The sequence below is a fragment of the Acinonyx jubatus genome, chromosome B3 (genome assembly GCF_027475565.1).
Source record: "Acinonyx jubatus isolate Ajub_Pintada_27869175 chromosome B3, VMU_Ajub_asm_v1.0, whole genome shotgun sequence".
NCBI classification, from domain to species: Eukaryota; Metazoa; Chordata; class Mammalia; order Carnivora; family Felidae; genus Acinonyx; species Acinonyx jubatus.
Window position 1 is genome coordinate 143,517,005 of NC_069386.1, and position 27,771 is coordinate 143,544,775.

The 27,771-nt window shown below is 67.1% G+C and overlaps 1 protein-coding gene and 1 long non-coding RNA gene across 6 annotated transcripts; one reads left to right on the forward strand and one right to left on the reverse strand.

The window, feature by feature from the left end:
• On the forward strand, nucleotides 1-27,104 carry INF2 (inverted formin 2). 5 transcript variants are annotated; one of them, XM_053225044.1, is made up of 24 exons: nucleotides 37-165; nucleotides 6,017-6,115; nucleotides 11,528-11,927; nucleotides 13,469-13,584; nucleotides 13,654-13,813; nucleotides 14,148-14,181; nucleotides 14,777-14,918; nucleotides 15,621-15,762; nucleotides 15,975-16,721; nucleotides 17,286-17,431; nucleotides 17,509-17,570; nucleotides 18,001-18,103; nucleotides 18,330-18,415; nucleotides 18,744-18,844; nucleotides 19,429-19,499; nucleotides 19,570-19,677; nucleotides 19,767-19,837; nucleotides 20,518-20,638; nucleotides 20,988-21,152; nucleotides 21,235-21,337; nucleotides 21,520-21,681; nucleotides 22,235-22,843; nucleotides 23,290-23,346; nucleotides 26,132-27,104. In XM_053225044.1, the coding sequence occupies exons 3-23, from the start codon at nucleotides 11,537-11,539 to the stop codon at nucleotides 23,343-23,345; spliced, it is 3,696 nt and encodes a 1,231-aa protein (XP_053081019.1). In that variant the 5' UTR covers nucleotides 37-165; nucleotides 6,017-6,115; nucleotides 11,528-11,536; the 3' UTR covers nucleotide 23,346; nucleotides 26,132-27,104. The 5 variants fall into 5 exon arrangements, with proteins under 5 accessions (XP_053081017.1, XP_053081019.1, XP_053081016.1 ...); XM_053225042.1 differs by lacking the exon at nucleotides 6,017-6,115 and having other exon boundaries at nucleotides 1-165; XM_027066762.2 differs by lacking the exons at nucleotides 37-165; nucleotides 6,017-6,115 and adding an exon at nucleotides 9,653-9,903.
• On the reverse strand, nucleotides 8,719-11,343 carry LOC113601489 (uncharacterized). The gene is made up of 2 exons (XR_003422806.2): nucleotides 10,488-11,343; nucleotides 8,719-9,170 (listed from the first exon to the last, which is right to left on the reverse strand). It is a non-coding gene; the product is annotated as an uncharacterized LOC113601489 (long non-coding RNA).
• Nucleotides 27,105-27,771: the final 667 nt, after the last annotated feature.

The window sequence follows — 27,771 nt, forward strand, 5'->3', positions numbered from 1 at the left end:
CGCATGCCGGCGGGGCGGGGCGGCACCTCCTCTTCCGCGCGCCCCGCGGAGCGGGAGCCCGAGCCCAGCCCAGCCCAGCCCGGCGCGAGCCGTGCGGAGCCTGCGGTGGGCGGCCTGGCGCGGCCCCTGGCCCGACCCGAGTGAGCGCCGCTGCACCCCAGCCCGGTAAGTCCGCGCCTCTGGGCCCCCCGCCCCAGGAGCCGCAGGGAAACTGAGTCCGAGCGAGGGGGCTCTTGGGGTTGGGGAGGGGGGCTGGGGCAGCGCGGCGTGCGCCCCGGGTGGCGGCACAAGGCGGCGGGCTCCCGGTTCCCTGCCCCCGGGCGGGGCCCCAGGAGTCCCCCTCCCCACCCCCCCGCGCTGACCCCAGGGCTCATCCCACCCCTGACTGCCGACCCCCGCGCGGAGACGCAGCTGGAACGCACTGGCCGCGGTAGTGGCCGGGGGTCAGCCGGGCCAGCGCCCCGCCCGGTGCCAGCAGAATTTCCCCTTCCCGCGGCTGCCACATCCTGACCATGAATCAGCCACAGTTGGGAAAATAAACTTCAACTTCGGGTCGGCAGTCCGGTGGCCCCACGAGGTGCGCACGGGCGGGGGGTCCCGCGAGTGCTGCTGTGTCTGTAGCTGCAGGGGAGCAGCTGGGCGCACCCGGGGCCTTGGCAACCCGCAGGCAGGCCTTGGGGGAGCGAGAGCCCCCATCATTGCGCTGGGTTCCTCCCGGTGGGAGGCCGGTTCTGTGTTCCCCCACTGTTCCTCCAGTCCCGACCCTGGACCCCCTTCCTGGGGAGGGACCTGAGGCGCCATCAGCCTGCAGCCGCTCCCGTGGCGTTCAGGCTGGGGTCTGACTGCCTAGCCTCCTGAGGTTCTGTAACCCAGGGCCCCAGGCTGCATGGGGGCCGGAGCTGTGACCGCAGCGTTAGTGTCCCACTGTGACACACGGAGACCCCGACTGGCGAAGATGGCCACGAACCTGCCCGGGGTCAGGCACACCCACAGGGGAGCTGTACTGGGGAGCCTCCTTTCCCACCAGCCTGCTCCCTCTGGCAGTGGGACCTGGCAGTGGGACCTGGGCGGGACGCTTGCCTTCTCTGGGCCTCAGTTTCTCCATCTGTACCCTGACGGTGGGGACACTGGCTCAGGTGTGGACCTCTTCCCTGGACCCAGAGCAAATGCCCTAACCCCCTTCACCGTGCTGTCCAGGGCAGGGAGCGCTGGGGGAGAGGGTGCCGCTGTCCCAGCGTGTCCAGTATCGGCTCTTGGTTCCGGCTCTGGGGCCTCACACTGTCCCCATCCCTCACCAGGAGAGCATCGACTCTCAATTTAAAAAGCCAAGTTGGGGTAGCAGCCCCCAGCTGTCCCCTGTCCCCCGTCCCGGCCCCACGCAGTGGCTCAGGGACGATGGACAGGTCATCAGGGCCAGCAGACAGGCAGAGGGGCCCTGCCGAGCAGAGGACCCAGAGGATCGAGTGATCAGGTGGGGCTGCCCTCCTGGGACCCAGCCATTTACAGCAAAGAGTTAACTGTCAGGTGAGGGCCCCCCACTTTGTGGAGGTGCTGACGGCTGTCGGAGCTAATTGCGAACACCTCACCTTCCGGGACCGCGAGCTCCTCACCTTAAATAGACTCCGTTCGCCTTTCCTCAAAGCGCAGTTGATTCCAGGTTGGAAAAGTTAGCAGGTTCGGAAGGGCGGGGGAGGGGTGGATGGTAGCTGGATAACCTCGGGCGGGCGCTGCCTGCGGGTGCAGGGCCCACCGCCGCCGGCCTGGCTCCAGCCTGGGGTGTGGGCACTCCCTGAGGCACCCAGAGGAGGAACCAGGAGGCAGAGTGCCCCCACAGTTGGAGGGGTGAGGCCTGACTCAGCTGCCTGGCCCCCTCCCCCCTGCACCCCAGCAGGGGTCTAGCAGTTGCTTGGCTCAAGGCCCAGAGGACACAGTGGGTTGGGAAAGGCAGTGGACAGAAGTGGGTCCAGGGGACCTGGGCCCAGCACGGAAGGTTGAGGCCAGGCAGGAGCCAGGCCTGGGGGACCCTGTGTGTCCAAGATGAGAAAGTGGTTTCAACCCATTATAAAGGAAGGAGTGCCTGTGCTGGGCCAAGCGCCTGGTCCCTGGACGTGTGAGAGAGGATCTGACCATGAGGCCCCACCCCCAGCAGCCTCACCCCTAGCAAGGAGGGTCTTGCTGGGCCCACCTCTCAACACCGGACGGACGGCCTGAGTCCTGAGCTGGCGTGGAGTCTCTTCACCAGCTGACCACCTACCCAGTGCGCAGAGAAAGCTCCAGACCGAGGGAAGCTCTCGCTCCGGTACCGCCAGCCTCCTCCTCCTCCTGGGCCAGGCAGCAAGACAGGGGTCAGGGTGGGCCCGTCCCCCCAGCAGGGGCCACCGCTGCTTGTCCGCTGGACAGCACCTTCCCCAGGTGTGACTGAGGAAGCTGTGCGGCTGCTCGGGGCCTCCCCTCTGCCGGGTGCACTGCCAGAACCTCCTGAGAGCGAGTCCCGAGCCTGGCCTGTGCACTGCAGCAGTCCCAGGGTCCTGAGTGGAGTCTGTGTGCAGAACGGGTGAACGCACGAAGGAGTGAATGGACCCACCCCACGGCCTCCAAGTCCCACGCCTAACCCGTGAGGCCCGGGTACTGTGATTATCATCTGTTTCATGGAAGAGGAAACTGAGGCACGGGGTTGTTGGCTTGTAGAATCTGTGGTGTCACTCTGGCAAGATGCATTTATAAAGCCCCTACTGTGTGCCCCGGGCTTCTGGGCTCACCTCACTGCTCCAGTGGGCCAGAGCAGGCGTACGGAAAGTGCTTTCCTGGGGTCAGGGTGAGGACTGGCTGGCCCTGGCGAGCACCTGGAGGCCAAGGCTGTCCCCCGTCCCACGTCACCACCACTCTGGGAATAGGAGAGCCTCGTCCTGGCCCAGCAGCACCCTCTGGCCTCCCAACAAGGGAGGGGGCAGGCCCCGGGGCACCCACCTGGGTGCCTCCCTAGCAGTGCACGTGGGCAGGCAGCTGCTGTGGGGCAGGAGGGGGGTGGTGACAGCACCGGGAGGACTAGGCCACCGAGCTACCTGAGGACAGCGTGCGCTCTCTGCCCGGCCAGGCCACCCTCCCCGCCGTGTGCTGCTGGGGCACCCTCCACCACGCCCCTGCCTGTGAGCTGGGCCCACGTGGGAAAGGAGAGGCTGGAAGGTGGGAAGGTGGACCCAGGGCCACCTGCTCGCATGAGGCTGGCCTGGGCCGACCCCACAGGGAAGGCAGGGGCCGACGTGAGCAAGGAGTCGTGTGCAGTGCTGCTGAGGGCCATCATGTGGGGCCCTCCGTGGGTGAGAGACCAGCCAGGAGATACACTTGGGGAGGCGGAGGCAGGCCATGCCTCCCATTTAGCAGATGGTGCCACTGAGGCCGAACCTCCAAGCCTAGCCTTGTGGCTAGCCCAGGGCATGCTGGGTCAGGGAGGAGGAGGCCAGTTCCAGACACACACGCAGCGCCGGGTGGTGGCTTCCCTGCACTGCCCCAGTCCCCACCATGCCCGGGCCAGCCAGTGCCCACCCCTACGTGCACACACACAGCCCGTGGGGCAGGGCTTTCTGTCTCTGAGCTCGATTTTGGCCTTGCGGAGTGCTGGTGGACGTGGGTGTGGACACCAGCAGGGGCCCTGGCCAGCTGTGTCAGAGGGCATCAGTCTCTCCACTGTGCCTGGCCCTGGGTGTGACCTCAGTGTGCGGCCTGCTTCCGCCGCCATCCGGGTCCCCGTGCCCGGGTGCCCGGTTCTGCTCCAAGTACAGCCTGGCACCGCCGTCCTCGAACAGCCGCAGGGAGGTCAACTGTCCGCTCTTGGCCCGGCCGGCGGCGGGGAGGGGGCGCGGCCTGTCCCCCCTCCCACCCGCACTGACTGGAGTGCCGGGGCGGGACCCCGCCCTGCTGGAGGCCCCCACTGCCCCTGCCTGGTGCCAGCCGGCTGCCGTGGAGGTGGGGGTGGGGGAGTGGGGGGCCGCCCCCCGGAGGTGGCAGAGTGATGGGAGGGACACCCAGAGGTGGGACCCGGGAGATCACCTGTAAGAGGAGGTGGGGGGTCCCGCCCAGGAGGGGCCTCGCAGGCCAGGCAGGCCGTGCTGGCTCAGCCAAACCAGCGTCCCCGGAGAAAATCCCGGCCCTTTTACAGATGAGGAAACCAAGCCCACGATGGGCCTGGCCCTGCGCAACTGGCAAGAAATACCTGGGGCGGGGGGGGGGGGGGGGGTTCTTGTGCTGGACACTGGGTCTCCCTCACCGGCGCGGGCCAGGCTGCTGGCACTGGCTGCCTGAGCCAGGCGGCCCGGGGCTGCCGAGTGGGGGGCTGCCCGGTGGGGGGCTGCATCTCAGCTCATGTCGGCCGCTGGTAGCCTGGCTGAGGAGGAGCAGGCGGGGGGCGCAGTGGATGGGTGGGCAGCTGGGCACGGCGCTTTCCGGCGCATTCCGGGGCTTACGGATGGTGTCTGTTGCTCTGTCAGGCCCAGGGGTTGGCACTGACCCACGCATCCCCATTCGAGGACTGCAGCCAGAGCTCTGGGAGGTCCTGTGGCTGGTCCCAGGGACGCAGCCAGCCTGATCCCAGCCAGAGCCTGAGCCGTCCTCTGCCCTCAGGGCCCTGGTAGTGCCGGGCGCCCCCCCCCCCCCCCTCAACCCGCTGCTTTGTCCTCCCTGCTCCTGGGCAGGAAGCCTCCAGCTGGGACCGGGGACCGGCCAGGGGCAGGGACTGCCAGGGCAGGCAATGGGCAGTCTTGAGCCCTACCCCAACACCCTGAGGCCTCGGCAAGCACACCCTGCAGGGCCCGAAGCCTGAAGTCTCTGGCCAGCCCTTCTCCCTAGGCACCGAGTATCCTCCCAGCCTGGGAGAGGCCTTTCCTGAGGACGGCAGGGAGACAGAGGAGGGACATGGGACCTCCCGAAGGAGGCATCTCTGAGCTGCATCTGGTCTTGGGGGACAGAACCCAAGGAGGAGGGATTCTGGTGGCCTGAGGTCTTCCTGTGGCCCAGCAGAGCCCCTGTGGGCGGAGGCTGTGGCCAGGCGTGGGGCCTGCGGGCCGTCCAGCAGCCCCAGAGTCAAAGGCCACCCTGCCACCTGGGGGCCTCTGGTTCCTCACAGGCAACACAGGTCTGTACTTGTCACTGTCCTCCAGCGATCACTGTTGGAACTGGCTCAGCCACGGAAGGCAGCGGTGGCCGCCGCTGACCTCCTCAGCCACCCCATGCCACCCTCCTGTGCTGAGGCAGGCGGGCGGCACCCGCCCCTCACGCCTCCGGCCACCAGGCGCTGGACCAGACCCCTGGGAGTGTCAGAGGGGACCAGCCCCCTCCAGGGACTCCCACTGGGCCTGCCCTTCAAGCAGCTGGGGGAGTGGAGGCCTGGTGACAGCAGGAGGTGAGGGCAGACCCAGTCCCTGCCAGCTCCCAGCGCAGGTGGAAGCGAAAGCTCAGCTTCCTGGCGTGGGTGCCTCCACCCCTTCCTGTCCTTCCCCACCCAGCAAGCCATCCGCTGGGGTCAGGGGGACACCCAGACCACCCCAGGGAACAGGGGCAGGGGAGGGATAGGGGAGGGGCAGGGGTGGGGCAGGGGCGGCATCAGCGGTACCACCCCCCCCCCCCCCGCCCCCGCACAGGCGTTTCCTGTTTGCCAAGTCCATCCCCCACACCAGGGCAGCCCTTTCTGTGGCTTCTTTCCTAACCCAGGAGGGTGGGACCCAGGGAGGATGCAAACAGGCCGGGCCTGGGCTCTGTGTCTGACCTCACTCCCACCTGCCCCCAGATCCTGGTGGCATAGTGCCTGGCCTCCCTGGTGACCTGAGCTGAGCCCTGTTCCCTCTGAGATTTGGGGCCTTTTCTGTCTTTCTAATTATGACAAAGACCACATTCACCCCAGATGCAACTTCTGTTAGCATTCAGGCGTGTGTCTTGTGTGATATGTTTTATGGTTGAAATCCTACACAGTACGGCTTGGTGTCCTACTTCCTGTCTCTGTTTTTAATTCAACACTGCTGTGAAGGTCTTGGCGCCCACCCGCCTGCAAGCCGCCCCTTCTGTCTTATTGCTGGATGCTCCGGCGGCCGGGGCCGGCCTCCTCACACACAGCGGGGCATTCAAGGTGAGGGCTTGGGAGGCATGGATCTTGCACCCCGAGCTAGGACTGCAGGCAGCAGGGGGTTGGAGCATGAGACAGAGGGGCGGGGACGGAGGGGGGGGCGCGGGCGGCAGGAGGACTCTGCCCCTTGGCCAAGGTCCTCTGCACTCTGTGCCTGCGGGTGGGCAGGTGATGGGCTGGCACTCTGGTGTTCCTCCTTCCCCAAGGCCCACCGTGCACTGGACCCCTACCGGGGATGAGCCCGAGGGCGGGTGACCCACCCAAGCCCCTTGGGGGCTTGCAGCCTGGTGGGTAAGGCGGTATGTGCCCGAGGCTCAGAAGGAACCAAGGTCTCGGAGGGAGGAGAATGGGATCAGCCTCAGGGGCTTCCCCAACCCTGCAGGGCCCCGGCTGCCCCTGGGCTCCGGGGGAATTGCCGCTGGAAACACAATCCAAGGGTTACCAGGCAGTGGAAAAATTCGGAGCTAAAAATACAGCGTGGCAGCCCCTGCCTCCAGTTCCGGAACCCCGCTCCTGCCATTTTACCCGCCCTCCCCAAGGAAGACAAGCTCGCTGTTTGCACCCCGCCCCCGCCCTCACTGGCTCTGGGCCCAGAAGCACCCCAGCCCTGGTGGGGATGTTGGCAGGGCCGCCCCTCTCACAGGTGCCCAAGTCCCCAGCCTGTGCCTTCCCAGGCCCTCACGGCCCGCCCAGGGCCCCCAGCCCCTCCTCCAGCCCTCGCAGGGATCTAGGAGCAGAAGGCCAAACCCCCTCCTCCAGGGCGCCGAACTCCGGCACTTAGTGCGGGCTTCCCCGCCGCCACACGCTGCTGGAAGCCCCCTCCCGCCCCTGGGCCCATGCAGGGGCCTCCCGGCAGCCGTGCCCAGGACATGGCTTGGTGCCCGGTGCCCGCCTCAGGAGGCTCTCCCGAGCTCAGGCTCGGTTTCCCTATTTGCATAGCAGGGGCTGGTCTCTGAGGTGGGGGGGGGGGGGGCAGCTCTGACCCTGCCCCCGCCCCCACGCACACAGCTTGACAGACAGGCAGGGGCGGTGGCTTGCCGTGAGTCAGCACAGCTGCCCGGGCCTGTGGGCGCCGGGATGTAGGTGCGGGCAGAAAGGCAGATGGGTGCGCGAGGAGGGGCCAGGAGGACCGGCGTCCAGTCTCCTCCAGGTCCTCGAGTCAGCAGCGCGGGCCGTGAACGCGCGTGAGCCGTGGGCTCACCCAGGAGAGCTCGGAGGGAGGCCCTGCCTTCGGGGGTCACAGTCTGCAGGGGGAGGCGTGGCCCCGCCCCAGTGGGAACCCCACGTTATTGGTAGAAAAACTCGAACGCTGGAGAATCTCGGGCGACATCACACTCCTGCGGGAGCCCCAGCGCCTTCCTCTGCGGAGTCCCTCTGGTGCAGGGCTGGGGGTGGGGGGGACGGACTGCCTGGGGAGGGGGCACCTCCCAGCTGCCCTAGGTCCAGGGTAAGGCCTCAGCCGCCTCCGGGGGCTCGGGCCCTGGAGACCCTCGTGCTCTACGGCAGGCGGTGCTGGCTGCAAAAATTCTGCGAATGCAAATTCCTGCGCTGGCCCCGCCCCCGCGCGGGTGGGGGCCCCGAGAGCGCATTCCTGAGCGTGTGGCCCCGCCTCCGGCAGGCTGGCTACGCCCCGCCCGGCGGGCCTGAGTCTGGGAAGGTCCCTGCGACCCCGCCCTGTCTCGGCGCCGGGCTTGGCTGGGGGCCCGCCACTCAGCCCACGAGTCGGGCAGGGCCGGACGCCCGGGGACGGCGTTACGACAGCCACAGCGCTCCCGGGCTCTCGCCCTCCCCACCAGGTCCAGCTTCTCCCCTGGCAGCCCCGCAGCAAGCGTCACTGTACAGATGGAGAACAGAGGGGCAGAGGGACTTCGCCGCGGCACACAGCCAGCGAGCGAGCCCAGGAGCCTGGCTTCTGGCTCCCAGCATGCTGCCTCCCACGCAGGTCCCCTCGCTGTCCTCCCGAATCCCTCTGGGGCTCGGGGCGGAAATGCTCAACCGCCACCCGGATGGGAACGAGCTGTTTATTCTGAGCCGCTTCAGGCAAAGAGTCGGTCACCACTGGCGTTTGTCAGACTCGAGGCAGGCTGGAGGGTGGGAGCACTTCGTATTTTAGTTCCATGTATATACGTTCGCTGTTAGTGTGGACGTGCGTGTACAATGTATGCGTGCGGTGCATATTTTTTAAGCATTCATTTTTAAAAATTATTGTATTTAAAATTTTTATTGTATAATTATTTATTATTATTAAAATTATTTATGTAAGTAATTTCTACACACAATGTGGAGCTCGAACTCACCACAACTGAAATCAAGAGTCAGAGGCTCCTCTGACCGAGCCAGCCAGGCGCCCCACATCTATACTTCTTATATATAATTGTTGCCATGTATGTGTAATATCATGTGCACACGTATGAGGTATTCACGTAGTACGTACACGTTACACGATATATGCTTACTGGGCATGTGTAATATTATGCACATTAACGTACATGTGCAGCCTATGTACGTAGTATAGAATACATGCGTTAATTGTCACTATGTAGTACATATAATATCTATGTGTATACGATGTATACGTGTAGTACATGGGTTTTGTAGCATGTATATGTTAATATGTGAAAGTATTTTCTATGTATAGAAAGCTTCGTTGTAGGAAAAAGGGGGGCTCAGGGGCACCCGGGGGTGGGGCTGGGGCCTGGGGAAGTGGGACAGCCCGCGTGATCGCTTGGGGAGTGCGCTCGGCTTTCTGGTTGGTCCTCAGGTGGACGTGGCAACAGAAACTGTGGAAGCCGTCATCCAGCCCCGGCCATGTGGGACACTGTCCCAGGGTGGTTGTGCGTCAGAGAGCGAGGTCCGACTTCCCGCAGGTCTGCCGTGGAGACAGCGGGCTTCCTCCTGGGCTGTGGCTGCAGTTTGTGGGTCGGAGTTCTGTCCTGGTGTCTGGCCGCCGTCCATCCGTGTATTCAGGAGCTCGTCCTGAAGGGCAGTTGGAACATTTCTAGGGAGTCATCCTCCACCCAGGACCTAAGCAGGTGGGCCCTGGATGAGGCCAGGCAGCCTGGTGGCATCACAGAGGGAGAAAAGTCATCCCTACCCACAGCTGAGCTCACTCTCCTAGTTGGACGCCCTCTCCATACTGGGCCACAGCCCGGTGCCTCGTGGGGCATGGCCAGCTTGTGAAACTCAGCTCCGGGGCACACAGCTTAGGATCCTTCGTGGACAGGCCGGTGGATGGGCCGGTCGCCTGCTGCTGTGGTCCCACCCAGCCCACCCCCACGGGCCAAGGGAGCCCCCCCAGGTGGGGTCCCTTGGGGTGGAGAGCCCGTGGCCGCCAGGAACCCGGTGGGGCGCTCTGGGCCACGCAGGCTGGCTCTGAGAGGTTGTTTTCTGCATCTAGGGACCCCTGGGGCTCTTGGCCGGGGAAGATACTTAGGATGCTGGAGGCCTGGCCTGGGAGAGGTCATGTTCCAGCCACTCAGCCTGTGCCAGGGAAACAGGGACTTGGGCCAGTGGGGCGGGGGTGGGGGCGGGGAAGGCAGGGTCAGTCCCGACTGCGTCTTTAGGCAGCAGCACCCGAGGTGCGTGGCAGCGTGTGCAAAGGCCCCTCTGCTGTGCTCTTCGTGGTGGTGGGAGCGGCCCCCTCCCCTGCCACCAGGAGGCTGCCCAGGAGGGACCAGAGCCACAGCCGGCAGCGGTCAGCAGGGATGAGAAGCCAGGAGAGTGTGAGGGGCGGCCCGCGGCAGGGCCTGGAATGGGTGGGCAGAGGCAGCCGGAAGGTCTTGCGCATCTGGGTGAGTGGACGGTGAGGGAGGGGGTAAGAGGGCCGGGCTTGAGGGAGCAGGTGGGCTGTGCGGTCACAGGGAGGGCTGTAAGGGCTCCTGGGGGACGGTGACCACCACCCGGCCACCCCCCTGCAAGGACACCGCACCCACTCCCTCTCAGGATGCCCCCAGTAGGCTGATGCAGAAATTCAGGCGAGGAAAGGAGGCTCAGACGGCTCGAGTGGCCGGTGGGCCCAGAGCCGTTCCTCACCCCCCCGGCCACCCCACTGGGGGACCCCAGGGGCCTGTCGGGCAGTCAGCCAGGCAGGAGGATGAGGGCCTCGGTGGGGGTCTGGGCCCACTGCAAGCAGGAGGGGCTGCTGAAAGGCCAGGCCAGCCATGCCAGTGGGGGGAGGGGGGGGCGCCCGGGAAGCACAAGGGACAATACCCAAGAGTCACCAAGGCAGAGGGGGCGGGAGGCCTCCAGCTGCACCACAGTGAGCACAGAGGGCCCAGAGCCAGGCCTGGGATAGGCCCCTGGGCTCTCGACCCCGCTCGGCCTGCATCTCCTACATATGACCTCAGATGGTCCGTGGGGTCTCCCCCCGACTTACCAGGTCCCGCAGCCCTGAGATCGAGGCCAGGTTGGACGGCCAGCCTCTCCCAGCCCCCCTCGGACTGGAGTGCAGTCTCACTCGGCCCTGCCCTTTCCAACAGGGGGGCGGTGGGCATGTGACCGCGCTTCTCTGGGTGCCTCCCCCATTCCTGTCCTGTCAGGTGGGCGCGGTGGGGGGCTGGGGGGCTGTGGCGTCCCCGGGCGCGAGGCGTGACAGTACCGCCGCGCTCTGGTCTTCGGGCTCCCTCTCGGCAGCCCCGTGCTGTCCTTCTCAGGCTCTAAATATAAAACCTGAGCCATACATGGTCGCGGAGAGCCTGGGCTGCCCCTGACTTTTGAGGCCGGTCCCCAGAGGCCGCGGTCCGGGACGGCGTCACCACCGAGGGGCCGGAGGAGGGGGGCTTGCCGGGGGTGGCGAGGGCGGAGGCACAGCCCGGCCTCTTTAGGGGAAAGGTGTGTGTGAGGGGACATCCGGTGCCCCGTCCACGTTGGTTGGCAAACGCAGGGCCGCGGAAGCCAGGGCCTGGCAGGCTGCTTCTCTGCAGGGAGGGCCCGCGATTGGGTGGGCACCGGGCATGACCCTCAAGTCAGCCCCTTCCCCGGCACACGCCTGAGGCCTGGAATTGCCCCGCTGTCCCTATCTGACCCTGTCCACTGGGCAGGGGAAGTGCCCCGGGACAAGATAAGGGAGCCCCGGAGACGCCACTTTTGTTCCATCATCACCGCTGGGTCAGTGGTATTCCTGCCGGTGTAGCCGCCTCGAGGCCCTCGGGTGGGCGGGGGACGCTGCTGTCAGCCCAGCCGCTGTGGCCAGGAGCGCCTGGCACGGAGGAAGCCCGGGGGCGGTGGCAGCCCAGACGGGGCGAGGGTCTGCCCGCAGCCCTCCCCCCCCCCCCCCCGCAGGGCAAACCCGGCGGGCGGGCGGGGATACTGAGGCAGGGGACCCCGCCCGCACCGGCCCCGGCCTCTCCAGCAGTGGGGCACCCGGGGCGCGGAGTTGGGCTCGGGACTGACGCTCCCCTCCCTCCGGCCCTGCAGTTCGGCAAGATGTCGGTGAAGGAGGGCGCGCAGCGCAAGTGGGCGGCGCTGAAAGAGAAGCTGGGGGCCCAGGACTCGGACCCCACGGAGGCCAACCTGGAGAGCGCCGACCCCGAGCTGTGCATCCGGCTGCTGCAGATGCCGTCCGTGGTCAACTACTCGGGGCTGCGCAAGCGTCTGGAGAGCAGCGACGGCGGCTGGATGGTGCAGTTCCTGGAGCAGAGCGGCCTGGACCTGCTGCTCGAGGCCCTGGCGCGCCTGTCCGGCCGCGGGGTGGCCCGCATCGCCGACGCCCTCCTGCAGCTCACCTGCATCAGCTGCGTGCGCGCCGTCCTGAACTCGCAGCGGGGCATCGAGTACATCCTCAGCAACCAGGCCTACGTGCGCCAGCTCTCCCTGGGTGAGCCGCGGGCTGCCGGGAGGCCAGGCCGGCACAGACAGCCCCTTAGTAACTAGGGGGAGGCTCCAGGCCCCGGAGGGCAGCAGGAGGGCTGGGGTCACAGGAGAGAACTCAGCTGGGCAGGCAGGGAGGGCTTCCCGGAGGAGGAACCGGGTTCGCATCGGCCCCAGGTCCCGGACGTCCAGGTGACCTTGGAGCCCTGGTCCTCCACGGGCCGCACCTGGTTGCCCGGTCTGTTCTGTGACCCTGCCCGGCCTTTCCGCCCGGCCCTGCGCTTGTTGGGGCCCCACCCTCTTCCCCCGGCTCTGCCTACACCACTCTCACCACCCGCCACCCAGGTCCGGGCCCTGGCGGCTGGAGTCCCGCTTGCCTTCCACCTGGCTCCGAGCCCTTTGAGCCTCGCCGGAACCCCAGCCCTTGCCGATGGCCTCTTCCTCCCCCTTCCCCCACACCCCTGCCCCTGCCCATTCTGTGCCCTCTCCAACCACCTGGGGCTTCACCTCCAGCTCAGGCTGCTCTCTGCCTTCGTGTGCCTGCTGATTCCTTAAGTTCTTTTTTTTATTTTTTTTAATGTTTATTTTTGACGGGGGGAGAGAGAGAGAGAGAGAGAGAGAGAGAGACAGAGCATGGGTGGGGGAGGGGCAGAGACAGAGGGAGACACAGAATCTGAAGCAGGCTCCGGGCTCTGAGCTGTCAGCACAGAGCCGGACGCGGGGCTCGAACCCACGAACCGCGAAATCATGACCCGAGCCGAAGTCGGACGCTTCACCGACTGAGCCACCCAGGCGCCCCTGACTCCTTAAGTTCTGACTCCCGCTCCCCTCCTCCAGGAAGTCTCCCAAGGCTGCGCCCAGGGTTGGTCTTCCACCCTTGAGAGCAACCTCAGGTGGCCCTTAGTGAGCAGGGATCACTGTGTGTCCCTTGCCTGCCAGGCTGTGCTGCTCCATGGCAGCACCCGGGCCCCACAATGCTTGGGGCTCCAGGAGGGGCCAGTGACGGGTGAGTCGGCCCGTGGGGTGGGCGAGTGCCCGTGTGGGTGAGCAAGCCACAGGCCACCTCGTTCCTGCCCTACCCAGCCTGGGCTTGGCTGTGCCCCCTGTGCCAGCTCGGGGGATAAGGTGGGAGGCAGGGGGCCATGAGGACGACGGGGCATCCCAGGCTGTCAAGCACAGTCGGTACTGAGTTTGATGGAAGCATGGGTTCGGCCCAGGGCCATGTGCCAGCGTGGCCCTTGGCAGATCCAACAGGGACCCCTCTCAGAACTGAGGCCCAGTCCAAGTGGACCCCCGCCTGCGAGCCCGTGCCTGCGGGGTCTGCCTCTCTGGTCCCGGAGGCGGGTCTGGGCACCTGGGGAGGCCAGCCCCGGAGGTGGCCGGTGTGCCGGTGCAGGGCGCCCTCTGGTGTCCGCCTGCGGAAGTGTGAGTTCAGCTCAGACAGGCCCGGGGGTGGGGGGACCAGCCGCCAGGAGGGGAGAGGGGGAGCCGGGCCTGGGGGCCTGGGCCCCCGCTGAGACTCCCCCACAATCCCCCGCCCCTCGGCAGCTCTGGACACGTCCAACGTGATGGTCAAGAAGCAGGTGTTTGAGCTGCTGGCTGCCTTGTGCATCTACTCGCCCGAAGGCCACATGCTGACCCTGGATGCCCTGGACCACTACAAGGTGAGCCTCGGGGGACCCTGGGGCCTCGGTGGGCCCGGGGCACGTGCTGACCCCTGCCCGCCCCTGCAGACCGTGTGCAGCCAGCAGTACCGCTTCAGCGTCATCATGAATGAGCTCTCGGACAGCGACAACGTGCCCTATGTCGTCACCCTGCTCAGTGTGATCAATGCCATCATCCTGGGCCCCGAGGACCTCCGCACCCGCACCCAGCTGCGCGGGGAGTTCACCGGTACCCGCCCGCAGCCCGCCCCAGGACCCCAGAGGAAGGCTCTGGGAAGCCGGCCCCCACCTCCCCCCATCGGGGGACTCGGGGCCTCTCGGTGTTGACGCCCACCCCCAGCTCCGGTCCTACCAGCTGTGGGATGACCCCTTAGTGGGTGCAACCATGTGTCCCTCCAGAGTGTTCCTGGGCCCTTAGGAATGGCACCACCTTCAGGGGGTGGGAATAAGCCCACGGGGAGACCAGAGGAGAGGCATCAGAGGTGCAAGCGACCGGGGTCGGGGTGGGGGGGGCTGGTGGCAGCAGCCTCTGAGGCCTGCTGACTCCTCCTGTCCCTTCCCAGGGCTGCAGCTGCTGGACGTTCTGACACGTCTGCGGTGAGTCCCCTGCACCGTCCCCCAAAGCCAGGCTCGCCTTCCCCTGGGCCCCACACAGCACCTCCAGAGGGGCAGGAGAGGGCTTCTGCCGCTGGACCCAGGCCGGGTGACAACCCAGTGTGCCAGACGGGCCACTCTGCGGGGTCTCCCTGCCTGGGGCCTTGGAGCTGCCCCTGGAGGCTAGGGTTGCCTCATGCAGTGCAGGACCCCTAGCTGAATAAGAGGGCTCCTTCCGTGTAAGTATATCCCAGATGTCGTATAGGATATACATATGCCAAAGGTCACTGGTCGTTTATCTGAAATTCAAACTTATTTGGGTGCCGGGGAATCCACGTAGCAGAGAACCCCCATCCTGGGCCTTCTCAGGACCACTCTCCTGGGTGGGACCCCAGCCCCGGGGATGCCAGCTGGGGAGTGGGGAGCCAGGGGGAGGAGCCTGGGCCTGTGGCTCTGCTGCTGAGCTGGCCTCGGGCTGAGGTGTGGCCACATGCGAAGCGTGGGCCACGCTGAGGGTCGTCCGTGCGTCTGTCCAGGGCCGGGGGAGGCTGGGGGGTGGGGGGCAGCGGCCTCAGCCCATCCGGCCCCCTCGCCCCAGGGATCTGGAGGACGCCGACCTGCTGATCCAGTTGGAGGCCTTCGAGGAGGCCAAGGCGGAGGATGCAGAGGAGCTTCTGCGCATCTGCGGCGGCGTCGACATGAACAACCACCAGGAAGTCTTCACTTCTGTGTTCCACAAGGTGACGACCCCCGGGACTGTGGCCTGGGCGCCGGGGCTCAGACACGGCTGCCTTCCCAGCCCTGGTAGGCCCCACCCCCAGCGGAGCCGTGGGCCAGATGTGGAGACGCGAGGGAGCAGTGAGGGGTCAAGGGGCTGGAGAGGGGAGAGCCTGGCGCCTGGCGGTAGGTCCGGGCTGTCACAGGCACGGAGCCAGGGCCCCAGGACCCAGGAGGACAGCATCGCAAAGGCCTGGGCTGCCCAGAGGGAGCTGGACTGTCCTGGGCCCCAGGACTGTCGCTGGCTACCGCCAAATGGCCTGAGGGGCCCCAGGACCAGCAAGAGGCCAGGAGGCTGATCTCTGGTCCAGCTCAGGCCCTCCCTGGCTGGGACCTTCTGTCCTTCAAAGAAACCGTGGCTCTCATCCAGGCGCGAGCGTCCCCAGGGGGCATCCAGAAACATCCAGAGACATGAGGGTTGCCACAGTGGGGCAGAGGGCACTACTGGCTTCACGGGGGCCGGACCAGCATCCCACAATGCACAAGGAAGCCCCCGCACGGAGAGCAGCCCCACCCCAAATGTCACCCGTGCGACGGTCAGGGAACCGTGACCCCAGCTCATCACCGGGGCCCTGCAAGCCGTAGAGTGCTGATGGGGTGGACGTTCCCAGAAAGCTGAGGTGCTCCCGCTGACCCAGCCTCCGCCCCCCCCCCCCACCCCCCAGGTGAGCTGCTCCCCGGCATCTGCCCAGCTGCTGTCCGTGCTGCAGGGCCTGCTGTACCTGGAGCCCACCCTGCCCTCCAGCCAGCTGCTCTGGGAGGCTCTGGAGAACCTGGTGAACCGGGCCGTGCTCCTGGCCAGTGACGGTGAGCAGGTGGGGCCCAGCGGGCACGGTGCCCACAGCCCTCACCCACCTCCCGCCCTGACCGCCCCCCCCCGCCCATGCATGGCCAGCAGGGTCTCAGACCACTGCGGGAGAGTAGCTGCCCCCTGCCTGAGGGCAGTGGCCACGCCTGTCCCACCTCCCCCTCCCCACCTCCTCCGGCCCTCGGCCCTGACCCCGGCACCCCCTCCCCAGTCCAGGAATGCACCCTGGAGGAGATGATGGAGCGGCTTCTGTCCGTCAAGGGGCGGCAACGCCCCAGCACCCTGACCAAGGCCCACAAGAGTGTCCAGGCTGACCTAGGCCAGGGTCGGAGGGGCAGCGTGCCCCAAAACAGCGGCGCCCCCAAGGCGGGGGTGGGGGGCCAGAGGCCCGAGGCGGACCTCAGCAGCCTGCACGCCGTCGAGGACCTGGTTGCTCCACAGCTGAAGGCCCCAGCCCCCCCACCTGCACCTCCACTCCCTGGTCCCACCACAGGGCCCCCTCCCCCGCCCCCCCCACCTCCTCCTCCCCCCCCTCCCCCGCTGCCAGGCCTGGGGGCCCCAGCACCCCCACCTGCACCCCCACTCCCTGGCTCCACCACAGGGCCCCCTCCTCCTCCCCCCCCTCCCCCACTGCCAGGCCTGGGGGCCCCACCCCCTCCACCACCCCCCCTGCCTGTCTCTGGCTGGGCCTTGCCTCCTCCGCCTCCACCGCTCCCTGGCACAGGGTGCCCGCCCCCACCCCCGCCGCCTGGCCTAGACGGGGGCCTCCCTCCACCCCCACCCCTGCTGGGTACCTCTGGCCCCTCTGCGGCGGGTGGCGTGGAGGAGGTCATCGTGGCCCACGTGGGCCCCAGCCTGGGCTCCTCCGCCTGGGTCCCAAGCCACCGGTGCGTGCACGCTCCCACTGTGCGCATGAAGAAACTCAACTGGCAGAAGCTGCCGTCCAATGTGGCGCAAGGTGAGCCCCCGCCCGGCTCTGACTTGGCGTGAGGTGAGGGCCTCCCAAGCTCGGTGAGTGGCTTCCTGCCCGAGCCAGGGTGCCGGCCCCGGTGGCCTGCGATACCGACTGGTAGTATGTGTGCTCACACCTGGGCCCCCGTGTCTCCCCCGCCCCCCCCCCCCCCAAGTGTGGGCCAGGGCCATTTGATCTCTGCTCTGGACTCAGCTCCTGGGAGGTCTGGGCAGGGCGGGGCGGGAACGGGTCACAGGTCACCTGTGAAGGGCCTCTCTTCCCACGTGCACCCTTGCAAGCCGATGGGTGGCTCCGATGCCACAGCCCCACAGCGCCCAGGCCCCTGGGTGCCAATGCCCAGAGAAGGTCAAGGCCGGGGCCTCCTGCCAGCCGGGTCACGGGCACGTATGCGTCCACATGCATACGGTGTGACAGCAACGGGGTGGCGGGGGTGGGGGGGCCTCCCCCGCCCCGCCCCTCCCCTCCCCTCCCCTCCTCTCCCCTCCCCCTCCGTCCATCAAGCCGCTGGGTGGGTGGGCGCGAACCCGACCGGGGGCCCCTCGTCCACAGAGCACAGTTCCATGTGGGCCTCGCTGAGCAGCCTGGGGGCCGAGGTCGTGGAGCCGGACTTCTCCAGCATCGAGCGGCTCTTCTGCTTCCCCGAGGCCAAGCCCAAGGAGCAAGTGGCAGCCCCGGCCAGGAAGGAGCCCAAGGAGGTGGGGCCGGGCCGGGGCTCAGCCAGGGGCCTCTGCTGCTCCCCGGGCACCAACACCAGGGCGGGGGTGTTTTCCAGATCACTTTCCTGGACTCCAAGAAGAGCCTGAACCTCAACATCTTCCTGAAGCAGTTTCGATGGTGAGCGGCACAGGCGTCACGGCCTCGTCCCTGCCCCGCCCCCTCGCCCGCACCTCCCGCTGGGCTCTGCGGCGCCCTCTGCAGGCCGCTCTGGGAACTGCACGTTCCGTCCCTGAGACCCAGACATCCGCGGGGAACCCCTCTGGTGGCTCCGGCTAGGGAGCTCCCTGGGGTGCCTGAACCAGACGGCCCGTGTCGTGAGCAGCCCCCCGGAAGGGGGAGGCGGAGGGTGCTCTGGCAGAGAGGGAGTGTGGTAGTCGGCCCCCGGCCTCCTTACTGTGCAGCCAAGGCAGGTGGTTTGCCTTCTCTGTGCCCCGGGTGTGACCAGCGGAGATGTCACAGGCCGAGGGCAGTCCCCGACTGGCAGGGTCCCCGGGAGCCCACATGAGGCCCCTCTCCTCCCATCCCAACCACCCCCTCTCACCTGCAGCTCCAACGAGGACGTCACTGCGATGATCCGGGCTGGGGACACCACGAAATTTGACGTGGAGGTCCTCAAGCAACTCCTCAAGCTCCTCCCTGAGAAGCACGAGGTGAGTCAGGGAAAGAGACTTGCTAGTCCTGCCGGGGGCGGGGTGGGGGGGCAGCACGGAGGGGCGGGGGGGCGGGGGGAGGGCTCCCGGCTCGCGGAGTGTGCCGGATGGGAGGAGAGCCGGCGTGAGCGGCCCCGGTAAGCCGGTCCACACAGGTGCAGGCAGGGCAGGGGGCTTCCTGGGAGGGACGGGATCCGGAACCCCAGGAGTGGTCTCCTGTCTGCAGGTTGAAAACCTGCGCGCATTCTCGGAGGATCGGACCAAGCTGGCCAACGCCGACCAGTTCTACCTCCTCCTGCTGGGCATTCCCTGGTGAGCGAGTGGGGGAGGGGTGGAGGGGAGGGGAGAGGGGCTGTGCAGGCCGTTCCCTCAGGACTCCGTGAGGAGCGCCACACGGGTCACTCGTGCAGCCGCCCGCTCTGAGAGCCAGGGGTGCCCCGCAGGGAGGCGGCCGCCCTCCGGTGCAGTAGAGCTGGTCTGAATTGCCATCTCTGGGCCCTGCCCGGTCCTGCTGAGGCCCAGGAGCGCGTGTTGGAGCGCCAGGCCGTGGGACCCCTCCCCGAGCTCTGTGCCTCAGCCCCCGGCCGCTGCCCACCCGCAGGTGGGGGGCCCCGTCCCTGATCTCCCGCTCTGTCCCCAGCTACCAGCTGCGGGTGGAGTGCATGTTGCTGTGTGAGGGCACGGCCGTCGTGCTGGACGTGGTGCAGCCCAAGGCCCAGCTGGTGCTGGCCGCCTGCGACAGTGAGTGGGGGCGGGGCGCTCGGCACCAGGAGAGGGAGCGGTCGCCCGCCAGAGACGCACGCAGTCACGCGCACACAGACACAGGCACGCATGCGTTTGCGGGTACACACGTACGTGTGCACATATACACGCACGCACACGTGCAGAGGCACACACGTGTGCACAGACTCGCCGCGTTCTCCAGATGAGGGATCAGCAGGAACACACCACAGCCACAGGGCAGAGACACGCGCGGTGGCCCCCCACTCCCTTCTTGGCCACGGGGCCAGAAGGGCCACCCTCCCCGACGCCCCAAGGGACAGTTAGCCGAGAACCAGGGAGGTCACAGCTACAACCTTCTAGAAGGTTCCTCTCAGCACCCTCCTCCACAGAAGGGGGCAGGGGTCATCTGCCCCAGGGTCGTGAGGGTTCAGTGAGAACGCTGGCGGACCTGCTCCCCGAGCCCCGGAGGCTGTCCGCGCTGGGATTGCAGCCGAGCCCGGGAGGGAGCGTTGGGGAGGGGACCGAGGGGTGCTGCCCCCACGCCGCAGCCTCAGACGCCTCGCAACACCCGCCCCTCCCTCTGCCCTGGCGCCCTCCCGCAGGCCTGCTCACCAGCCACCAGCTGCCTGTCTTCTGCCAGCTGATCCTGAAGATAGGAAACTTCCTCAACTACGTAAGTGCGCCGCGCCCCCGGCCGCACCCCCAGCCCCAGGAGGCAGGACGCTCACTCCCCACCCCCGTAGGGCAGCCACACGGGGGACGCCGACGGCTTCAAGATCAGCACGCTGCTGAAGCTCACGGAGACCAAGTCCCAGCAGAGCCGCGTGACACTGCTGCACCACGTGCTGGAGGTGCGCCCGCGGGGCGGCCCCGGGGTCCCGGGCATCCCTGGGGCCCGGGCGGGGCCACGGCGGCACTCACCGGACGCGTTCTGTTGCAGGAGGTGGAGAAAAACCACCCGGACCTCCTGCAGCTTCCGAGGGACCTGGAGCAGCCCTCCCAGGCAGCGGGGTGCGTGCCCCCCACCCGCCCCGCCCACGCCGGGACCCCCACCCCTGGTCCTGACCAGTAAGGCAGCCGGACCAGGCCGGGCCCCCAGATGCCCGTGGGACCCTCGCTTTTGGCCTGGGATAGGACCTCGGGTCCATCATGGCCTGATGGCCTGTCCCTAGATGATTTAGGGGAGGAAACGGAGGCCACGAAAGGGAGGGAGTGACCTGGTCGTGGCCACACCAGGGGCTAGTGCGACACCACCCTTCATAAGGTTGACCCTCACAGCAGCCCGTGAGCAAGGCCCATTGCACAGATGGCAAAACCGAGGCCCGGGGAAGTGGGGCTGCATCCACCTGGGTCACTCGGCCCAGAGGGGCAGCCCTGGGGAGGGTGGCCCGGGCCTTCCAACACCAGGCACACGCTGCTATGGGAGGTCCTCAGGTCCCAGAGCTGCAGAACCTTTCTCGGAGGGTCAGACTAGGAGGATGGGCCGAGGCTTTGGGGGTCGCTGTCCTGACACATCCCCCCGGCACCGCTTGGCCCTTCCCAGAGCCCTGATGTGCTTCCAGAAGCCTGTGGGTATACGCGGTGAGGGCGCCCAGTGACCCCACGGGCGTGTAGGGTGAGGCCCCCACCGACTCCACGAGACTGGACCTCGGCTGTCACCTGACCCCAGCGCACTCTCGGGTACTTTTCAGGATCAACCTTGAGCTCATCCGCTCGGAGTCCAGCACCAACCTGAAGAAGCTTCTGGAAATGGAGAGGAAGGTGTCCTCCTGCATCCCTGAGGTGCAGGAGCAGTACGCCCAGCGCCTCCAGGCGAGCGGGGCTGGGCTCGGGGAGCAGTGGCCCGGTGGTGTCCAGGGGCGGGCCCCTCCAGCCAGTGGGCCAGTCCGGGAGGGTGGAGCGGGCAGGGCCGGGTGAGTGTGGGGGAGGACGGGGCCAGGGCGAGGGGCCCCGCGGCAGGGCGGCGCTGCTGTCCCTGGTCCTGAGACAGCTCCTTTCCCCGGGGGCCGCAGTACCCACTTGTCTGGTCCCACTGAGAAACCACTGCCTGTGGGGGCCCATGCCGGCGGCCATCACCCTCCCAGGCTGTGTCCCTGTGACGGCAGGTGGACCCCCCCCAAGGGGCCCTCCCAGGGCCGTGACCGTGTGCCCACGCCCCCAGGCCAGCATCGAGGCCTCCCGGGCGCTGGACGAGGTGTTCCAGGCCATCGAGCAGAAGAAGCTGCAGCTGGCCAGCTACCTGTGTGAGGACGCTCAGCAGCTCTCCCTGGAAGACACGTTCAGCACCATGAAGACCTTCCGGAACCTCTTCCTCCGTGCCCTGAAGGTGGGCCCGCAGCCCCTTGTGGGCCTCAGGCGGGACGGCCGCCGAGGGCTGGGGTCACGGGCTCCGTGTTGGTCCCGCGCAGGACAACAAGGACCGGAAGGAGCAGGCGGCGAAGGCGGAGAGGAGGAAGCAGCAGCTGGCGGAGGAGGAAGCGTGCAGGCCGCGGGGCGAGGATGGGAAGCCCGGTGAGGCCAGGCACCGGCCAGGGGCTCGGGGAGCCCCCACGGGGCTGCGCCTGCATCTGGCCCACGCTCCTCCCTGCCCTGGAGACCCGGTGGCACCTCCCACGCCTCCAGGCTCCAGGTCCCCTGGGCGGGCTCGGGGGGCCCCACGAGCCGCGTCTCTGAGGGTCCCTGGGGCTTCTCAGTCAGGAGGGGAGTCGGGAAGCAAGAGGACGTGTGTGTCATCGATGCCCTGCTGGCCGACATCAGGAAGGGTTTCCAGCTGCGCAAGACGGCCCGTGGCCGAGGGGACGCGGAGGGGGGCAGCAAGGCGGCTGCCGGAGACCCCCTGAGGGACAAGGCGCCTGGTGAGACCCTCTCCCACCTCCTCATCGCCATTTCCCGCCCTCCTCGCTGCCCGGAGCCTCCCCTCCTCCAGGAAGCCCTCATCTCCCTTGCCATGGGAGGTGGGGCCAGAGGAGCGGCTCACCCTTCTTGTGCTGGGGTGTCTCTGCCACGACAGAGGGTTCCCTGCGGGTGTGACAGCCCGCAGGTGGGCCTTTGGCCAGAGATGGGCCAGCGGGCCTTTGACATCCGTCCCTGGGGCTCAGGGGTGCTGAGGGGGGCAGGGCGGGGCGCTGCACTCCATTCTGCATGGCTGCCACGGGGGCTGAGGGACAGGGGTGAAGTAGGCCCACACCCCGGGGCGGACAGTGGATGCCGAGGGCTGTTCTCCGGGAACCCCCACCTGGAGGCCGCCGGGGACGCCTCCTGGGGCAGCGGGTGCTGCGGAACGGGGACGTTCCGGTAGAAGCAGATACGGAGGGAGGCCCCCCGCTCCAGCACACCCTAAGTGGGGGCGCCGTCGGGCTGGCCTGGGAGTTGGGCCCCACCCTCAGCGGCCGTGTCCTGTGTCCACAGTGGCCACCAGAGACCCTGCAGGAGACACCAGCCACCCCGCCTCTGAGCCCCACAGCAGGGACCGCGTGGATGCCACGGCCCCCGGCCCGCAGCCCACTGCTGACCCATTGGAGGAGGAGGAAGAGGGGCCCGGGCCCCTGGGGAGGCGTTCTTCCTGGTACACCGACGCCAGCGATTTCCTGGCCGCAGAGGACCCCCAGGCCCCCCAGCCCTCTGCGGGGGCCTGGCCGGTGGTGCTGGGAGGCGCTCAGGCCCTAAAGCCTCTCAGGCTCTCTGGTGACAAGCCCCCTGGGGCCACGGGGTCGAGCCAAGATGCTGAAGACCCCGCAGGCCCTCGGGACGCCTGCCTGGCCGAGGCCGACAGCACCGTCCACAGGCTGGAGGCTACAGGCCCGCGTGGCCACGGTGCCACAGGCCCTGGCGTGGCTGGGGACGGGGACCAGGAGGACACAGCCCCGGATTCTGCACTGGACACGTCCTTAGACAGGTCCTTCTCGGAGGACACAGCGATGGATTCCTCAGGGTCCGGCACCCTCCCCAGGACCCGGGAGCGAGCCTCGAAGGGGACGGGCAAGCGAAGGAAGAAGCGCCCCTCAAGGAACCAGGAAGGTAACTTGGGGCTCCCCTCCCATCATCCTTTGTGCCCCGGAAGCAGGGCACCTGGGCGGGCAGGTCACACAGGGCCTGGGGGCACTGGCATGGGGTCAGAGCTCATCTGTCCCACGCCAGAGCCCTGAGTCTCTCTCTGCAGCGGGCGAGTGGCCCTTATCCCCCGCCCCCCTCCCCCCCCCCCCAAGAGCGTCCCCACGGCCTGGGGGAAGGAGGCCACGGCCCCACCTTCCGCGGGCGGGAAGGGCGACTGTGGGGCCGCTGCCGAGTGGCCGTGCCCCTGGCCCACTGGCAACCGCTTCGTGCGACCTCAGGCAGGGAGTGGCAGGTGGGGCCGTCAGCCAGGGGCCGCCTGAGGCCCGGCCGTGTTTGGCTCGGCGTCCAGCTCCCAGCTCAGGGTGGGTCAGGAATAAGCCGTTGAGTGCGTTTCTCTTATTTGGAAGCAGAGGTTGCCCCTGACTCTGACGATAATAAAACAAAAAGACTCTGTGTGATTCAGTGAGGTACGTACCCCGCCTGGCGCCTGCACTAACGGTGAGCAGAGGCGGGGCCTGGGCCTGGCCGCTCCTGGACACTAACCCGCTCCCTGCAGCCCCCCCCTCGCCCGGGCCTGACAGCAAGCCCCCCTGCCTCCTCTGCCGCTGGTGGTGGGACCTGCCAGCCCTCCGCCTCGCCCCCCCTCTTGGGAAGGGCGGGAGCCATGCCTCGCTTAGCTGGTGTCCCCGCTGCGGCCGGGTGCGACCTCAGAGCTGTGCGCCCAGCAGAGGGGCCTCAAGAGGGCGGGGTGGACAAGACCAAGTCAGGTGCCCTCCGGGTAGTGTCCCGACCAGCCTAGCTGACCGTGGGGTTTACTGACTCCCAGCCTCCGGGTGAGACCCTCCACAGGGCACACCCCAGCCCTCCTCCGGCCCTGGTCTGGCCACACGTCCTCCTGGGCGGCAGTGAGTGACAGGCCCTCTCCAGGGAGCGGGCGGGCCTCCCCTCCCTGGCCAGGTCCTGGAGGCCATGAATGGGTCGATAGGCACCTCCTGGGTCGATAGCACCAGGACCCCCGAGTATGGGCAGGACCGTCCGTGTCTCTGATGTGCCCAGCAGGCTCACAGACGCAGACGGACAGGCCTGGGGTCCCTGCTGCGCTCTGGACTGTGTCAGTGGGTGCCGATCTGGTGTGTCACGATGTGGGGGGGGGGCGTCTGGTTCTCCCCACACCTGCAGCCTTGCTGGGGCCGGCTCGGCTCCCGGCTCCGGGGCTTAGGCCTCAGCTGGCGCCCAGAGGAAGTCAGGGGCTCCCGTCTTTACGGTTTATCCTCACTGTCGGGGACAGCCTTCCGCCTGTCTGCTCCCGGGGTTACTTTCTGAGCTGGGCTGGCATGTCCTTTACGAGCCGGGTCCGCCCCCGCTGCCGGCCCGAGGTGTAGGGGACAAGTGGGCTGTGTGGTCCGTGGGTTGGCCTGCGGCTACATGTGCCCACTGCCCAGTGAAAGGCCGGGGTGCTCCCTCTGCTGCCACACAGCCCTCCCCAGGTCCCCCCGTCCCCGGGGGGGCGGGGCGGGGACAGGAGGCAGGAATCCCAGCCTCCTCATCTCCTCGAGATTTTATTTGCAAAAACGTCAACCCGACAGGAAGTTTGCAAGATCATAATGAACACCGCCCACCCTTCACCCCGAAATGGCAAAATCTTGCAAAAAATAGCAGTTATCAGCATTTGCTGCCAACTTTGAGCATTGCTCTCAACTTTATGAAACAATTTGAAAGTTCTAGACATCATAACGCTTGGCCCCTGAACCTGACCTCAGGGGTCTCCTGAGAGCAAGGCTCTTCTCCCCCCCCCGCCACCCCCCCCCCTCCCAGGACGAGTCAGGGTCTGTCATGTGCAGCCCCAGGCAGGTGTCCCCAGGCAGGCCTGTCATACTGTTCACAGTTGTTTGGACTTTTTGGAAATGAGGTCCTACCCAGGACCAGGCATCCAGCCTCGGTCTGTCTTGTGTGGCTCTGGGATTGTGGTTGTGGAAGACACCTTCACTCCAGGTGTTTCCCCTTGCCCCCGGCCCACCTGGTTCCCTGTGGTGTTTGGGCAGGAATTCTGCACACGGGACGTGGGTCCCCCCGCCGACCCCAGCACCCCAGGAGAGCTCGGGGCCATTTGCCCTGTGGTCAGTGACCTTCACATCAATTACCTGGTTAAGGTGGTGATTTTGAGAGACCCCTGCTGTGCGGTGCCCTGGGCGCCCCCCGCCCCTGGCCCTGTGTCCTGGCACCCCGCAGTGGGGCTGGGATAGAAACCGTGCTCTGAATGACTTTTTTCTTAAGATTATTTTTTTTAACTTTTTAATGTTTATTTTTGAGAAAGAGAGAGAGAGCGTGAGCGACTGGGGGAGGGGCAGAGAGAGAGGGAGACCCAGAATCCGAAGCAGGCGCCAGGCTCCGAGCTGTCGGCACAGAGCCCGGCACGGGGCTTGAACCCACGAGCTGTCAGAGCGCGACCTGAGCTGAAGTCGGGCCCTTAACCGGCTGAGCCGCCCAGGCGCCCCTTTCTTGAGATTATTTTTTTAATGTTTATTGTTGAGCCAGAGAGAGAGAAAGCGCTCGAGTGCGTGCATGGGAGAGGGGCAGAGGAGAGAGGGAGAGAGGATCCCAAGCAGGCTCTGAGCTGTCATAACAGATCATGACCTGAGCCCAAATCAACAGTCGGACTCCTGAGCCGCCCGGGCGCGCCACTTTGAATGACTTCCAACCTTTCTGCCCCATCTTTCTCAAGCATGCTCCCCAAACCCAAGTCTGCTGCAGACACTCAGGGGGCCTGGGACGGGCCTGGCTCTGGTGTGGCTGGGGTGGGGGGAGGGGCGTCGGGCGGGGTGCCAAGAGAGGGCCCCTGGACCAGAGGGCTTTAGTGGGCAGGGGACCTTGCAGGGCCAGTTGAGGGGGCATGCAGGTGGCAGGAACCGTCCAGGTGGGGACAGCGTAAGGGAGCAGGAGGGACACCGCTGGGGAAGCACCGGGAGAGACCGCGGTGCCGGGGATCGGTGAGGGCAGACCGTGTGCTAAGGGCCAGATCCGGCCTGGATGGGTGGGCAGGAGCCAGCTGGCTGGGGGGCATCCCAGCATCTTGCACCCGGAAGAGTCCTGCTGTGCAGGAGCGAGGGCCCAGGGTCAGAGCGGACCCAGAGACAGTAGGCCCACCGGGCAGTGGTGATGGGACAGCAGGAGCCTGGGGACCCCGACGCAGGTGCCTCGGCGCTGTCCCCGGCAGGTCTGCTCCTAATGATGCTTTCCTCTCGCCCCCCACAGGCCTCGGCCGTAAGCCCAAAGCCAAGTGAGCGTGCCCGCTGCCGGCCTCCACACAGCCGTGGGCCGCCAGACGTGTGGTTGAGCGGGGCTCCTCCGGGGCCAGGGTGGGACTGGGCCTCTGGGAAACCAAAACTCTGTGCCTTACCCTCCGGGGCCGTGGGCCTCCCGGAGCTTCCTGGGGCGTTCTGGCCGAGACCCCAGCAGGCACCAGAGCCCAGCCCCCCACACGCCCCAGCCCCCCCGTGGTCCGCTTGCCGAATGCCGATGCCCACGCCGGCGCCCGCATGCTCCCCAGCACCTGCCCGCAGGGGTGAGGGGCAGTGGCTGTGTCCCCAGGGCACCTTGAAGCTTGCACCCTGCCCTCCAGCCACCTGGTGCCCAGATGCTTCTGGAGACAGGCCCTCGAGGACCTCTCCCTGCAGAGCCGTGGGAGCCCCCGCCCTCGCCCGCTGCCTCCTTACCGAGCCTCAGTCCCCCGCTCCCCGCTCTGCCCCCCAACCTGCTTCGCTAGGCCGGAGCAGAGAGTGGTTTTTCACTGAAATACGGTTGTTCATGCATTCCTGCTGTCCTGCGGTAGCAGAGTTGGGTACAGGTGGGTGGGAGGACCCTGGGGCCTTGGGTAGGGGCAGGCTGGCCAGCATTGCCACAGATACGCCATGGTCCCCCTACTCAGCAGACAGGATCCACACCAGGCACGCCCAGCCCTGGGGGCGGGAGGGCATCTGTTCTCACTGCCCCCGCCAGGCCCTCGCCACCCTTTCGACAGAGTGACCCAGCCTGCAGCCGCCGCTGCCTCCGGCGGGGTCGGGCACGCCCCCCGCCAGGCCGAGAGGAGACCCAGGGCCCACCCCGGAGAGGGCCAGCCTGCCCGCGCCCCCACACCCACCCCAGGTGTGCCCTGCCACCCAGGCTGGCATCTGGAGAGCCTCAGACCAATAAACAATAAAGAGTAGAGCTAGCCCAGCGAGGGCCACGTGGTTTCAAGAAGCTGTGGGCGAACGTGTAGGGGCTGGACGGTGCCCGGAGGGGTCTGCCCTCCAGCAGCTGTGACGCACTGGGGGGAGGGGGGGGTGAGCGGGCCGGAGCCCACAGGGCACCCAGAGTGGCCTGAGCAGACGGTAAACACCCCCGAGGGCGGGTGACACCCCCGAGGGCGGGTGAGGCGAGCAGGGCTCTTGGGGGCAGAATTCATGTACATATGGCTCACCCGCTGTGGGTGTGTAATTCGGTGACTTTTCAGCAGATGCACGAGACGTTCAAGCACCAAGATCCTATTCTAGAATATTCCACCATCCCCCAAAAGTTCTCTTAGCGCTCACTCCGCATCCCCCCTCCCCCAGCCCCCAAATCTGCCTTCTGTCTCGTGGATTTGCTTTCTGTGGACCATTCGTATGAACGGAATCCCAACACGTGGCCTTCTGTGACTGCTACGCTCCACATGGCCTTCCCTCGAGACTTCTCCGTGTCGCAGCGTGTGTTGGCACAACACCCCTTTTTCTAGCTGAGTAACACCCCGCCGTCTGGCGGGGCCTCGCCCTGCTCCCCCTTCGTGTGCACGACCCCGCGTTGTTCCGGCGCGAAGCGTTTGCGCGTATCCGCACGCCTGTGTTTGCGCCTACGCGTGCGCTCGTTAGGCTGGG

Excerpts from the sequence above, each read along its gene's own strand:
- INF2 (XM_027066762.2), top strand. The coding sequence starts at position 9,817 with ATGAGAAGCCAGGAGAGTGTGAGGGGCGGCCCGCGGCAGGGCCTGGAA. Across the intron at positions 11,928-13,468 it reads CGTGCGCCAGCTCTCCCTGG|CTCTGGACACGTCCAACGTG; the intron begins GTGAGCCGCGGG and ends GCCCCTCGGCAG. Across the intron at positions 19,678-19,766 it reads TGCTGCACCACGTGCTGGAG|GAGGTGGAGAAAAACCACCC; the intron begins GTGCGCCCGCGG and ends GTTCTGTTGCAG.